The sequence below is a fragment of the Sesamum indicum genome, linkage group LG15, assembly GCF_000512975.1.
Source record: "Sesamum indicum cultivar Zhongzhi No. 13 linkage group LG15, S_indicum_v1.0, whole genome shotgun sequence".
Lineage (NCBI taxonomy): Eukaryota > Viridiplantae > Streptophyta > Magnoliopsida > Lamiales > Pedaliaceae > Sesamum > Sesamum indicum.
Window position 1 is genome coordinate 5,259,977 of NC_026159.1, and position 13,109 is coordinate 5,273,085.

Here is a 13,109-nt window from a genome sequence, read left to right on the forward strand (position 1 = left end):
CAATTCTTTAATTTTGCTCGATGGTCTTGTACTTGAGCATTCATATTCGCAAAATAAGATTCTGAAGCTTCCAGGCGAACCTCAGTAGAGAATATCTCAATGGTGCCGTTTAATGCAGTTTGATTGATCAAGGCAAAAGTATAACTCATTAAGAAAGATCCTCGCCAAGCATTGAGGCTTATACATAATTGTCCACGAAAGTAAATACCGAACATTATATTGCAAGCATGCATGCGCAAGGAGCGATTCAGGTAGACATCTATGAACGTACTACTGCTTTTGGATACTGACTAAAGATAATTGCTTGTGATTACAAATCAATTGTCCACTTCATAAGTGGTGCAAACTCACGAAGTACTAGCACTACCAATGTTTTGGTAGCCTAAAATTTCTCGAACCCAGTATCATGAAAAGCTGAATGTTACAGAAAGTACGCATCTCTGCCCAGGTATCAATTGCATATAGAAGAGTCAACCTTTACGGTCATCTGAAAATAGGAAGAGTGTCATCAGCCAATGCAAAATGAAATCACAGTCGAGCTTTTACTTGCTTGCTAACAAAAATACCTCTAATCTATACCAAAACATGACAAATACTGGACATAACTGTGTGCTCATTTTTCCTTGCCTAAGTACACCAACATATTAGACGTACAACCGTACTTAGTCATCAAGTGATTTGGAACAATTGGTATTCCCCTGGTTACATGAGTTAACTGCCAGGCAACTTTTTGTCATCATCTTCTTGATCATCAGTATTGGACAAAATAGGTGTCTCACTGTTTCTCTCATGAACCCCCGAATCAGAATCCTGGATGGAGTTCCCTTCAGAATCATTTGTTGACACCACAGGCGTTTCTTGTTCATTCTTTTCTATTATATTGCCATTGTCAGGAATATCCGTCCCCTCATCATAGGGCTCTGTGGATGGTTGAGCATGCTCCATAGAGAATTCCATAGGTTGAAAATCGGGCAATCCTTGCTCATTGTCATGGGAAGTTTCTCTGTCATGCTCTGCAGTGCTACTCAAATGTTGAACATCTGGTAAAGGCTGATCATTTTCATGGTTTGGTACCATCTCAGTTTTCTTGAAATAGTTTGCAAAAGGTTCAGTGTGTTCTTCCCCAACTTCATCTGATTGAATATTGGGCAACTCTTCGGCTGCGAGGCCTGGAACCATCTCATCAGATTGCTTACCACTGTTCGAACCATCTTCAGGATTATCGCTTTCTTCCATCTGATTGCCACTATCTGCTTTGTTGAATGCACTTGCAGCATCAGCAGGCTCATGATCTTCAACATTAAGATTTTCCTTATTGCTAAGAGACAGGGAAGCTGAAGATTCTTCGTGGTCACTGTCTCTACTTTCTGGAGCTGGAATAGTTTCACTTCCTGAGGCTGGAAAGGACTGGAAAGTATCCCAATCATCTTCCTCTTCTGAACTACTGTTGTTAGACTCTTCTGAAGGGTCTAATAGAAGGGAATTCTTCTCTCCACTTTGCTCTGTCTGTGTAGGTAACTTTATCACTAAGGGTGGTCCAGGGGATGATAATGGTTTAGGGTCCTTATCTTGATTGACGGAAGCACGGATTATGTCCTGAAGATGGAACTGAAGTTAGAAGTCATATCTTCGGTGGTTTTACACCAAGCTACTCAGTAAATCATATGTACTTGGAGAAATAAGTTACAGGAATTGATTTAGAAGGGGTAATTGGATCACGCAGAGATGAACAGGACATAAACTCACAATTTACTCAAGGATTATCAAATTCTAGAAAGTGAGAAAAAAAGACAAGAACCTGAAGTTGCTGTCTTTGTCCAGCAGGCATTGCTAATAGAATATCCTTGATGGAAGCTGCTGAACTAGGAATTTGAGCAAGTTGCGAAACAAGTATTACAGCTACGTTTCGCAAATCATTAGCTTCCTGCAATTAAAAATTGATCATAAATATAATGTCAAGTAAAAAGAATACAGCTCAAGGACTATAGCTTTGCCATTACTTGGGAAAGTGAATCATTGGATGCTGAAAAAATCATGAGAATAGCTTCCAAAAGCAGATGTATTAGACCCTTCTGATAATCACTTCCTTTTGACAATGTTTGCAGAAGCATTAGAATTTTTAGACCTTCTCCAGCAATAGCAACTGCTTCTCTGTTAATTGGCCTCTGTTATCAAATCACATGCAGGCCATTTAGGATGTGATGCCAATAGGACATTTTTTAGATTTACAGGGCAAAACTATTACCTCTAAAATGTTACGAACTACGCTGAACAAACCCTCAACGAGCTCCACAACAAAAAATATCAAGAAAGCATTAAATTCTGCACCAAGTCCCTTCTGTAGCATGACTTTCACAACCTGCAAGCCGATTGCTTGGATCTGCACATAAACTTCTAGTTACTTTATTTATAGTGAATACACAAGCAAGGAAGATCCTAGAATATCGTCACCTGTATGTCCGAATCAGTAAGCACAGACTCGATACACTGAATGCTAAGATGCAACCCTCTGGATAAGAGAGGATTGCTCTCTTGATTTTCTCCAGGACCTTCAAATACAAAAGCTAGAGTGGCATATGAAAAGAATTGTTCAACAGAATATGCAAGCTTCAGAAGCAGCATCTTGTGCAAGCTGGACCTCTTATTTTCCAGTTGATGAATTGCCTGGACGCAATCGTTAGTCAGACTAACTGTTGCATTTAGACAAGCTCTGGTTATTGATACCAAATGGGTAATGCTATCAGCCCCAAGTTCAGATTTGCCTGTAACAAAATATCCATCATCTTATTCACAGGATGTCATTTAAGGAAACATTACATACACCATACAGTAGTTTGATGGATTATCAGATTCAATTGAGAGGCTTGTTTAAACTATTCTACATCAGCAATATTTGCTAGACTATGTGCCCCAAGTACAGATTTGCCTGTATTGAAGGAATCCATCATCTGGTTCATAGGATGTTGCTCAAGGAAACTCACACTATCCAACAGCATACAGTATGATGAATTATCAGGTTTAACTGAGAGCCTCATTTAAACTATATTACATCAGCAATATTTGCTAGACTTATCTGAGATCGAAACACACGCACACATATGTACCTCCAGAGTAAAAGGACATAAAGCAACTTTTCCTTACCTAACTGCCAAAAGCAGTCATAACCATAAACAGATGAGAAAGAAAAGGAGCATGCAGAAAATATAACCAGTTTTGCTGATGTTACTTAACATGAAAGTAGCCAGAACATCATTTTGTGAATAATAGACTATTTCTTCCAAGTGAACGTGAATCATAGATCTTTTTTTAAAATATATATTAAACTTATAAAAAATCTCATAGAAAATTCACGAATTATTTAATATTTATCTTTACAATAAAAGATAATAAACATAACAACTAAAAGTAAATAAATCCATTAACTAATTTTCAAATGCTTTATTTAAAAAAAAAGAAACGCTTTATTTTTCATAATATCTACGTGCTGAAAAATATGTATGCTTTTTCCATTTTTCATCATTACATCCTTTTGTTCTTGTCCATTCTTAGACTATGTAATGTATATTGATCCATTCACAATACTATGCACATAAATATATATGTTTGCTTGACATTTACACTTGCTTTATAATAAATCTTATTGATGGAAAACTGTTAATTTTCTATAGTAGTTATCTTTTTATTAAATATTTTATGTATTTGTATAGACTGATGATGTTCTTGCGGTCCCCAAAACTATGTTGACAAGATATTTAAATCTTTATATGCAATTTAAAGAGAAAAATCCATCTTTATATTTGTTCAAAGGAATAAAGAAAAACATAAAAATCTTACACTTTTTTGTAATTATTTCATGCTATTTACTTTTTGTTATGTATGAACCACACTTTTTTAGGTTATGCGATTAAGATATTTGAAGTGAGATTAATGGAATTTCTTTCTACTATATCCTTTAAATGGATAATATCAATATATTTTGGAGTAGAAATGATTAACATTTTATCTTTTGCTAACCACATGTAAAATAATATTGTTTTTGTTCAATTTTTCTTCTCACAAGACATTTACGTGCTTTCTGAAATAACATCCGAGAGAGTATTCGAAATTGAGTTTCCGTGTAATTTATCATTGCTAAGATCGACTTGAGAAACAAATGATTTTTCATATGAAAGTACTTGAAGAAGTAAAAATTAAATAAGAAAAATATACACCCAATTTTCACTTATAATGTCTCTAATATAATGTAGGCATGCACTTTAATGATTGTTAGAGAAAATTCTATTACTTTAAATAAGACAACTTTTTGATCTTTAAATTGTTTCCTCTTTTCTTTCCTCACTTAGGTCTTAAGATCCAAATAAAGTTTAAAAGACATCACAAGAGGAAAAGATGCATATTATATATATATATATATATATATATATATTAGGGTAAATTGCATTTTGCCGTCCGAACTATGCCCATTTTAACACTTTGCCATCAAACTTTTTTTTTGGTCTCAACTTGCCATCTCAACTTTGCGAAATTTGCACTTTGCCATGTATGTCCGTCTTTTTGTTGATTTTTCTGCTAGAAAAACATCACATACTGTGCGTATTTGAATATCATATCACATAACCTTTAAATATCACATGTGTGCTGCATGTAATGGTTTTCCGATAGAAAACTTGATTGAAAAATAGTTATAAATGGCAAAGTGCAAAATTTCATAAAGTTGAGATAGTAAATTGATACCAAAACAAAAAATTTATATGTCAAAGTGTAAAAACGGGTATAGTTCGGATGGCTAAATGTAATTAACCCTATATATTATTAGTTGATAAGATTGTATTATCTTACTATTAATGGTGCCAAATCAATGTACTAATAATTTGAATGAAGATTAATAGTTCTATTTTCTATTGTTTTAGAGTTTTTAGTGGTGTCACATCAATGTATTATTAAAAGTACATATTGTTATTTTATCAAGTTAATAATGAAAGATATGAGTTTATGCATGCATGTGATTATATATGTATTTATCACGGTAAGAATGGTAAAATATTTTTCAGCAGAAACACAAAAATACAAACATTTTCTCTTACTTCAAAATAAATGGAGATTGAAAATTTTGAATCAAAATGAAAGCAAACAAAGCAGTGAAGGTACTTACTAAGTCTCTTTAACAATGAAGCAATGGACTGGACAAAGTCATATATTCTCGATAGGGATATCTCCGTTGATGCTTCTCCAATGCACTTGTAACCAACCAAGAGAAAAGGCAACAATAGTTTTAGCTGCATCTGCATCAACAACCGCGTTGCTAATAAGAAAATAACGAAGTCCTTCAGTCCATTGGCACTTATTTTGTTTGAGGTGCAAGTGACTAAAAAGCTCTAAGTTTTGGCATCACTCATTCACCATCATGAATTAGCATAGCTACCTGAGCTTCAGAACGTTCCAATAGTGTTGAAGCGGCGGTAAGTGCAGCAGATATACTATTTTCCCAGCCTGAAGGGTGCTGAGAATTCATATTGTCACTGAACCAAAAGCCAGACAGATTATTTTTCAGCCATTAATTCTCAAAATACTTTCAAAAGTATAACATGAGATACATGTACCTTAATAGAAGTTTGAAAAGATAAGTGACACACAATTCTGCTGCCAAATATGCAAAATTCTCCACATTAAGGAAATCTTTAGGACAGTTCTGAATAACCTGCTAACGCCAGGCAGAAATGAGTGATCAGAACCACATACCCACTAAAATCCCCCAACACTGAAGCATAAACACTTTTCGAGCATTTACAAGTGTGTTTTGTTTGAGCTCAATAAGTGGTTAAAACCCAGCTATGAAGTTCAATTTTTACAGATTGACTCGTGTTCAGGTACTTGTTACCAAATACATAAACTTCTCTCAAGATTAAGCTATTGAAGCCCAGCAACAAGTTCAATTTCAAATTCAAATATGACTCGTGTTGAAGTATTTGTTATCAAGTACTTCAAATTCTGTCAAGATTGAGCTATCAAAGCCAAGCATTAAGTTTATGAGAAGAATGATTACTTAGAGATTGTGCTTTTTGATCAGATAATCAATTGATATTTTGTCACAACTGAATACGAGATAACAAAGTTTACATGCATAATCATGAGCAAGCTAGTTTTTTGGACACAGGTCATTGTCTTTGCTTCTATATTGTTTGTTGGGTCCACAAAGCTGGATTAGTTTGAAAAAGAATGAGAAATGTCACTCTCATTACCTGTGATAGAAAAAAGACGGCAAGACAATCCCATGTAGCTTCCTTGAAAATTAAATATGAAAACACCTGCATTTGTATTCATACAAAGTAATGATTAAAGAGGCACATTCAAACTAATGATAATCTGACGAAAAAATAATGATTAGCCCCATGATTTCGGTCTACATGCAAACTTTTTCTAAAGGAAACAAGCATGCTGACAGTGAATAGATGGTAATAGAGGATGATGATTAAGGCTATGAAGCTAATCTGTCCTGAAAGACTTCCGACACAAGATAGACTGCTTGATTTTCGACTTACGCCCATGACATCCTCTATGTTTGCCCAATGTAACCATGAGACTTATAAAAACTCTTCTTTTCATGACCATTTAATCCTAGAATTTGGTCTTTTTCCTAAGGGAATGAAGCATCTCATGCAGATGGGGTAAATGGTTGTAAAAGCTGAAAGGAATTTGAACACCTTGTAATCGCTGTTGTTTAAGGTGTTTGGCAACAGAAGAACATGATTATGCAAGTTAACTTGTGTACATCTGCAATTTAAAGTACAGACAAGTCTAGGCTTCTGTCCTCTGCTTAGGGTCCCAACCTTATCTTATTTCCAACTAAGTGAAGGGACCTATCTATGCACAATTTTAGGCCAGAGCAGGATGCCATCCCAGCGTATGCTTCTTTCCATGTTAAGTCCTATTTTCAGAATACTCCATTTTTCCAAGTATGGGTGTATCATGTGTATGTTGACTGTATGATATGACGTTGCATTTATTGACTTTTCCCAATATAAAAAATAAAAAAGTTAAGCTAACTGGAGCAAACACTAAATTACAGTTGCCTAAGACAAAATGAAAACCCTCCTCCCCAAGACAGATTGAAACTCTGAATTTTTTTTGAACTAAAATCTCCTCCCTTTGAAACAGACCAGAACATTGAATTGCAAAATAAGAAGTCTATAAGAGGCAGATCATAACTATAAAGGCACACTGTAACCAGCACCATATGCATGTCTCATCAATTAACACTGTTACATGTGGTTACACCAAAAATCAGTTCTATTCCCTTCATTGACATAAGCTAGAATCATAAATGCACACCAACCTGCAACAATTCTCTGCAAGCATCCACAGTTAGGAACCCAGAGGAGAAGAATCTTTCAGTGGACATAAATTGAAACACAGGGAAGAGAATGTTTGAAGACACAGAATTGGAATCATCAACTGAGATGTCGCTACTGAACTTGGATTTGATGCAACACATCGGTATGATGTGTTCGCCAAGGGTAACATCTTGCTCCTGAAATAGAAGCATAAGTAAAAAGCCCCACAGAAACTGAAAGTCGTCTAATTGCAACTCAACCATGCTGTATCCTGAAGTGGGTATGTTTCTTGATCTGTCTGTTGGAGATGATTCATTCACACAAGAACCTGCAGGAACTGCATCCAACACCAGGGCTTGCAGAATCACAAGCCAAGCTTCTTCTAGACATGGTTGCAGCTCAACTGATACAACTGATGATTGGATTCCATCAAGAAATGGTTTCCACTGTATTGTACAAACAAGGGAGCAAAGGTCAGTACTAAAAGCTAGTCTTTTTCCTTCAGAATGACACTTTTCTTTATTTGAGGCAAGTGGCATTGGCTGAAGCAAAAAAGCTTGAAACTCACATTTTCCAAGTGTAGGTGGAAACGAATACAGATGTAGTCCTTCAGAAAGGAAAGCCAATATGTCCCCAGAATGCTGGAACTTTTTGCAAAAAGTGGCAGTAGAGCTAGATACTCATCAGAAATTTCATCCCCTTGTCTCCTTAAGGATTCAAATACATAACACTTGAGAGAAGCATGAACAGTGAGAAGCCTTACTTTTATCTGAATTCAAGATGACAAAAAAATAAATATCAGAAAAGGCCTCCTTCAAGGTATCATTACCAAGTTTTATTTGAATGCTGGTACAAAATCGAGTAACATTAAGCAAAGAACAATTTTATATTAATCTATTTCTATGACACAGGAATATGCTCAAATGCAAATGAACCTTGCATGAGACCCATTCAGCATATGATGGGTAGTAAAGCTCATTGAAGTCACTGAGTGGCCGTGAAATCAATGAAAATATTCTCTTGACAGCAACTTGGTCTCGACTGATGATCCCACTCGTCAGCATCTGGAATTCCATCATGTCAGACTATCTGAATGAATAAATGTTAATTTACTTGGAAACAAACCAAAGATATACACCTATACCTTAGTGGCTAGCTGCAGCCCTGCTTCCAGTAAAATTGGGCCTGACGATGAGTCCAAGGCACTTCGAACAGCAGACACCAGCTGGGCCTAGAGTGAAAATTTTAAAATCCACTGTAAGTTGACTCCTAATGAAAATGTGTCTTTGCAACGAGGCATTAACAGCTTGTTCGAAGAGACCACATTATGACCAGGAGATTTATGAGACAAATTGAGTACAGACAGAAGTTAAAGCAGGTAGAGTGGCAAACCTGATACTGTTCCAGAAGGAGGTGATCAGGAAGCTCAGGGTCCGGGATTGCTGCAAACTAACAATGTAAAGAACAAAAATGAATATGAAATAAGATATTTGGAGAAACACAGTTTAAGCTTAGTTAAAGTTACTTGGAATTGATTCTAGTTTCAAATCCATTCATCAGAGTATAACTAATAAAGTTGGAAAGGAAAGAATGTCTTCAGCAAGGCAAGAGAAATTTAAACGAGAAAGAGACAGTGCGGGATCAAACTGGATGTGTTTGAATTGCTTGAAAAGCACTCATATATACAAAGAATGTGAGATCGTTAAACTTCTTTTAGCAAAATAGCAAACTAAAGGTGCGTATGGGCCCTATGGGGTTGCAAAATCTTCCTTGAGGCATGTAATTGAGCCAATCAGTATGGAAAGTGTGAATAGAGCTACAAAATTAAACAAATTATTTGATATTTGGCTTGAAATCAACTGCTAAAATATCATTTGAGCTCACTTCCTTGAGCATAGGATCAAGCACGAACAAACATTTGCTAAAATTCGAACGTCGCTCATCTAATTAAAGAATAATGAAATATGGGAAGTATCACTTGCACTAGTTTTTATTCACGGCTGTTCTAGATTGACTCATTTAATAATTGAACTAAGTTTAGAAAGAATTTCAGACCTATAAGAAATTTAAACCAAGTTTGAGTAATGCCTTCTTCAGTTTGACTCTAATTGTGATGAAAGAACATGTGTAACTCATGGCTAATTCACAAAGTAGAATCACCATTAAGCCAAAAATTTTGCATCAACCTTTCACTCTTCTCAGTATTGAATCTAAAACTCTACTCAAATCTACAGCTGAGAACTCTATATTACAGAAGAAATGATTGAAATAAATCTACACTTAAGCTGTGCACAATACTAGGGACAATACTTGGTAGACTCTTGAAGAATCTCTCTCTTAGCAGGTCATAGCCCCTCAATCTCAAACTAAGAACACAAATCACATATATAAAACTTATCTAATATATAAATCAAGGAGTGACACACTGAAGGTCCAAGTGACATAAAGATAATTCTTGCTGCTTCTCTGTCAGAGACAGAGACAGAGACAGTGAAAATGAAATGATTAGATGCCGGAGAAATACCTTGTCCATAATTGTGCATAGTAGTGACACACCAATTGGCCGCATTTTTTCAAACTGAATGGTGCTTATCTACAATACACAATATGGTAGATATCAATAATCCAAATCATTTCAGCTTATGTAACTAAGATAGCTGTTTTACATTCACCACCTGATAAGCAAGAGAAATGAGATCTTGCAGTTGAAGAACCAACCAGTCACAGGATACAGGCCCCTTTGCAGGTTGTCCCTTTGCCAATGAGAGGTCAAAGTGAGAAGGATTCTCTCCAACAGCTTCAGGAAGATGATTCAAGCACCTAATCGCAATCATGTTTTTTAGTCAAAACCATTGTAGCAGAAAAAAAGATTTGTCTTGATCTGTAACCTATGGCTTGCATAAGCATGAGAATATCACATCATATATTGTGTAATATCAGTCAAAGAATGTAACGAAATTATATCACATTGCTTGAATGGACACTATCACACCAACCCCAAACTTCGCATACTCACGGTGCAAAATAAATTCTCACGTGTTTGTGTACTATATTTTATCAGAACATACAGTTTGAAATCTAATGTAATACATGACCTCATGAGTTCATTAGTTATGAATCTTTTTTCCTAAAGTAAAACAAAGGGTAAATTACATTGACAGTGTTAGGCCTAAAATACACAAACAGCATCTGCCCTGCCTTCTATACCTACGAAGTTATAGTTGTAATTACAACTACACCTCCTAAAACCCTCTTCACACGCAAAGCTTACACAAACACCCCTTGAAAAACATTACACAATTTCCCCTCATGGGGTGTAAAGATAGAGGGTGTTTACGTATTTTGGGCTAACTTCGGGGTCGTCAATTTAATTTACCTAAAACAAATCAACCTCCTCCAATTTTCAGATCTACCCAAGCAGGATGCAAGTAGGCTATATATATTATGAGATAATAACTGAAAAATATTCAGATAGTTTAAGCCCCATATGATATCGATCATTAATGGGTTTCACTATCTAGTGGTTAAACTGGCTTATTCCCTAATTTTCATCGGCCCCATACCCAAATACATTGATAAGAGACTTCAGAAACTTTTGTTTTCCTTTTCAAAACTAGTTCTCTTTTTCTAGGTGGGGCCGATATATGACCTGGTACACAGTTTTGGTAAACAAATAGCAATACCAAATGACATCTGGTACTGAAAATAAAGAAGTCGATTTTATCTCTACAAGTTTAACAAATAAACTTGCAGCAATACCAAAAGATGGACATGCAGCAAATGAACTCACGATTTTATCTCTACAAGTTTAACAAACAACTACAGATAAGCAAGAGTGCAGTTGAAATAAAGTACATAAAATATAATAACTCAGCCTGCTTGCAGCAACACAGCGTGATGAAAGTTGGTTATAGATTTCAAAACTAAATAAGATGACTTGACTTAGCTGAATCACATAAAAGGTAAAGAAAGTAAGGTGGCATACTCAGCAGCAAAAACTCTTGTTCGATATCTGAGGTGCTTATCCCTTGAAAAGTTAGGACTGGTGTAGTCAAGTGTATAACTGCGAATTGGTGGATTCTCCGCGCTGGATACCATGTTCTCATCGTCTTCCCCAAGACTCAATCCTTTCTCACCATCCAGACCAGTTGAAGAATCATTCTCCATTTTGTTAGCCTTTTTTGCATTATGTCTTGATGATGTTGAAAGAATCTAACAGTTCACCAAAAAAAAATTTCACAACTGGAATCAATTTTAAATATAATCAGCAACCAAGACATTCACAAACAAATCATATCCTTTTGACAAATAAGCACTCCTATCAGCAACGTAAAGTTGACTTCAAATCGGTATAGCCTGTATGGCCTATCTGATATATCAATCCCAAGATAAGATGCAATTGCCCCGTGAATCTCAATTTGGGGAAGTATCTTAGGAGGATCTTAAATTTTCAGTCAGAAGAGTTTTGCAGATATGATGTACAAGAATCCAAACTTATACTGGATTGCAAGTATACTTTTTCTGTTAATATTTCAGCACTTAGGTTCCTCCTAATTATCACAATATCCACTTTCTAGAAAACCAGTTTACAAATTCATAAAAGCCCTAACCGACCAAGATGTGTGAGATATTAACAACACAATAATATTTCTTTAAGTCAATTACGATTAGCACTTCTCCGATATTTCATTCGTACAAGCAACTATAAAAAGTGTCATTGATGCACCAGATAATTAACAAACAAACTGAGACCGTGGTTGGTAAGGAAGGGAAGAAAAGGAGAAAATCGTCTTAGCTGCTTGGGATTAAAATAGGGTGGGTAACTAAAGTCAAGGCACACCCACAGATTCCCCACTGGACCCACCAGGTGTTAGGGCACTAAAAGTACTAAACTAACAAGATGTAAAAAATGTCAACTAAAGAACAAAGGTAACGAAGTGGATCACAAATGCAAAATACTGAACAATTCTCAAAAGAAACTCTCCTATTAAACCTTAAAACGGATCCTTTCTTTTCTCCTCAAGCATCCAACTATGAGATGCTGCTCCAACGCCATCAACATAGTAGTTTTGATACTGGAAACAATTCCTCAATGCATAAACGTTTAACTCAATTAATAATAGCAGAACAATAAAATGGTAGGCACATGTTAAAATATTGGTGTTTCGTGGAACAGAAGCTCAAAGTGAAATTAGCATGAATGAAATGCTTCTCTCACTGACTAGTTGAGTGGTTGCACTAGCATAAATGGAACGCTTCTCTTAAGAATGTCATGGACTAGCTGACTGGCAGCATTCTTATGGAATTTTAAGATAAGTCTGCACAAGTTTAGCCTTGTTGGGCATCAGAACCGCATGAAATATGAGATGTGTGAAGGTTCACAGAGCTTATGATTATACTTTAAAGAATGTATTTTGATTTATGTACACAACTATTATAGGTTATATCAACTGAAGTGGCTTATCGTCTAAGTTCCCATTCTCGTCTTAGACTGAAAAATAATCTATAGACAGAAGCAAAAAAATTTCAGGTGAAGTCATACATAATATTACATTCTCATTTCAATACCTCATTGTCCTACAATCTGACAATATAAGCAACTATTGTGACGGCCTATGTACTTTTTTGTTGCATAAAGTACAACATTGAAGAAACCCTCCTAAGCCCTATTCCATTGGAGAAGAAGACATGATAAAATGACAAAAAAAAAAATTAATTCCAAATTTATCATGCTAAACAAGGGAAATCTAGAGATCATACCAACCTCCCCCCCCCCCC

The 13,109-nt window shown here is 35.6% G+C and overlaps 1 protein-coding gene across 1 annotated transcript in view; it reads right to left on the reverse strand.

The window, feature by feature from the left end:
- The window catches only part of LOC105177948 (HEAT repeat-containing protein 5B), a 46,889-nt gene continuing 34,073 nt past the window's right edge, over window positions 294-13,109 (reverse strand). The window contains exons 32-48 of the mRNA XM_011101260.1: window positions 11,317-11,543; window positions 10,007-10,151; window positions 9,856-9,924; window positions 8,724-8,780; window positions 8,476-8,562; window positions 8,267-8,395; window positions 7,900-8,100; window positions 7,334-7,777; window positions 6,240-6,305; window positions 5,601-5,698; window positions 5,423-5,519; window positions 5,153-5,282; window positions 2,452-2,762; window positions 2,246-2,380; window positions 2,001-2,165; window positions 1,799-1,924; window positions 294-1,596 (exon numbers count right to left, since the gene is read on the reverse strand). Coding sequence (XP_011099562.1) covers window positions 712-1,596; window positions 1,799-1,924; window positions 2,001-2,165; window positions 2,246-2,380; window positions 2,452-2,762; window positions 5,153-5,282; window positions 5,423-5,519; window positions 5,601-5,698; window positions 6,240-6,305; window positions 7,334-7,777; window positions 7,900-8,100; window positions 8,267-8,395; window positions 8,476-8,562; window positions 8,724-8,780; window positions 9,856-9,924; window positions 10,007-10,151; window positions 11,317-11,543 — 3,372 coding nt within the window. The 3' untranslated portion in view covers window positions 294-711. The remainder of the gene's footprint in view (window positions 1,597-1,798; window positions 1,925-2,000; window positions 2,166-2,245; window positions 2,381-2,451; window positions 2,763-5,152; window positions 5,283-5,422; window positions 5,520-5,600; window positions 5,699-6,239; window positions 6,306-7,333; window positions 7,778-7,899; window positions 8,101-8,266; window positions 8,396-8,475; window positions 8,563-8,723; window positions 8,781-9,855; window positions 9,925-10,006; window positions 10,152-11,316; window positions 11,544-13,109) is intronic.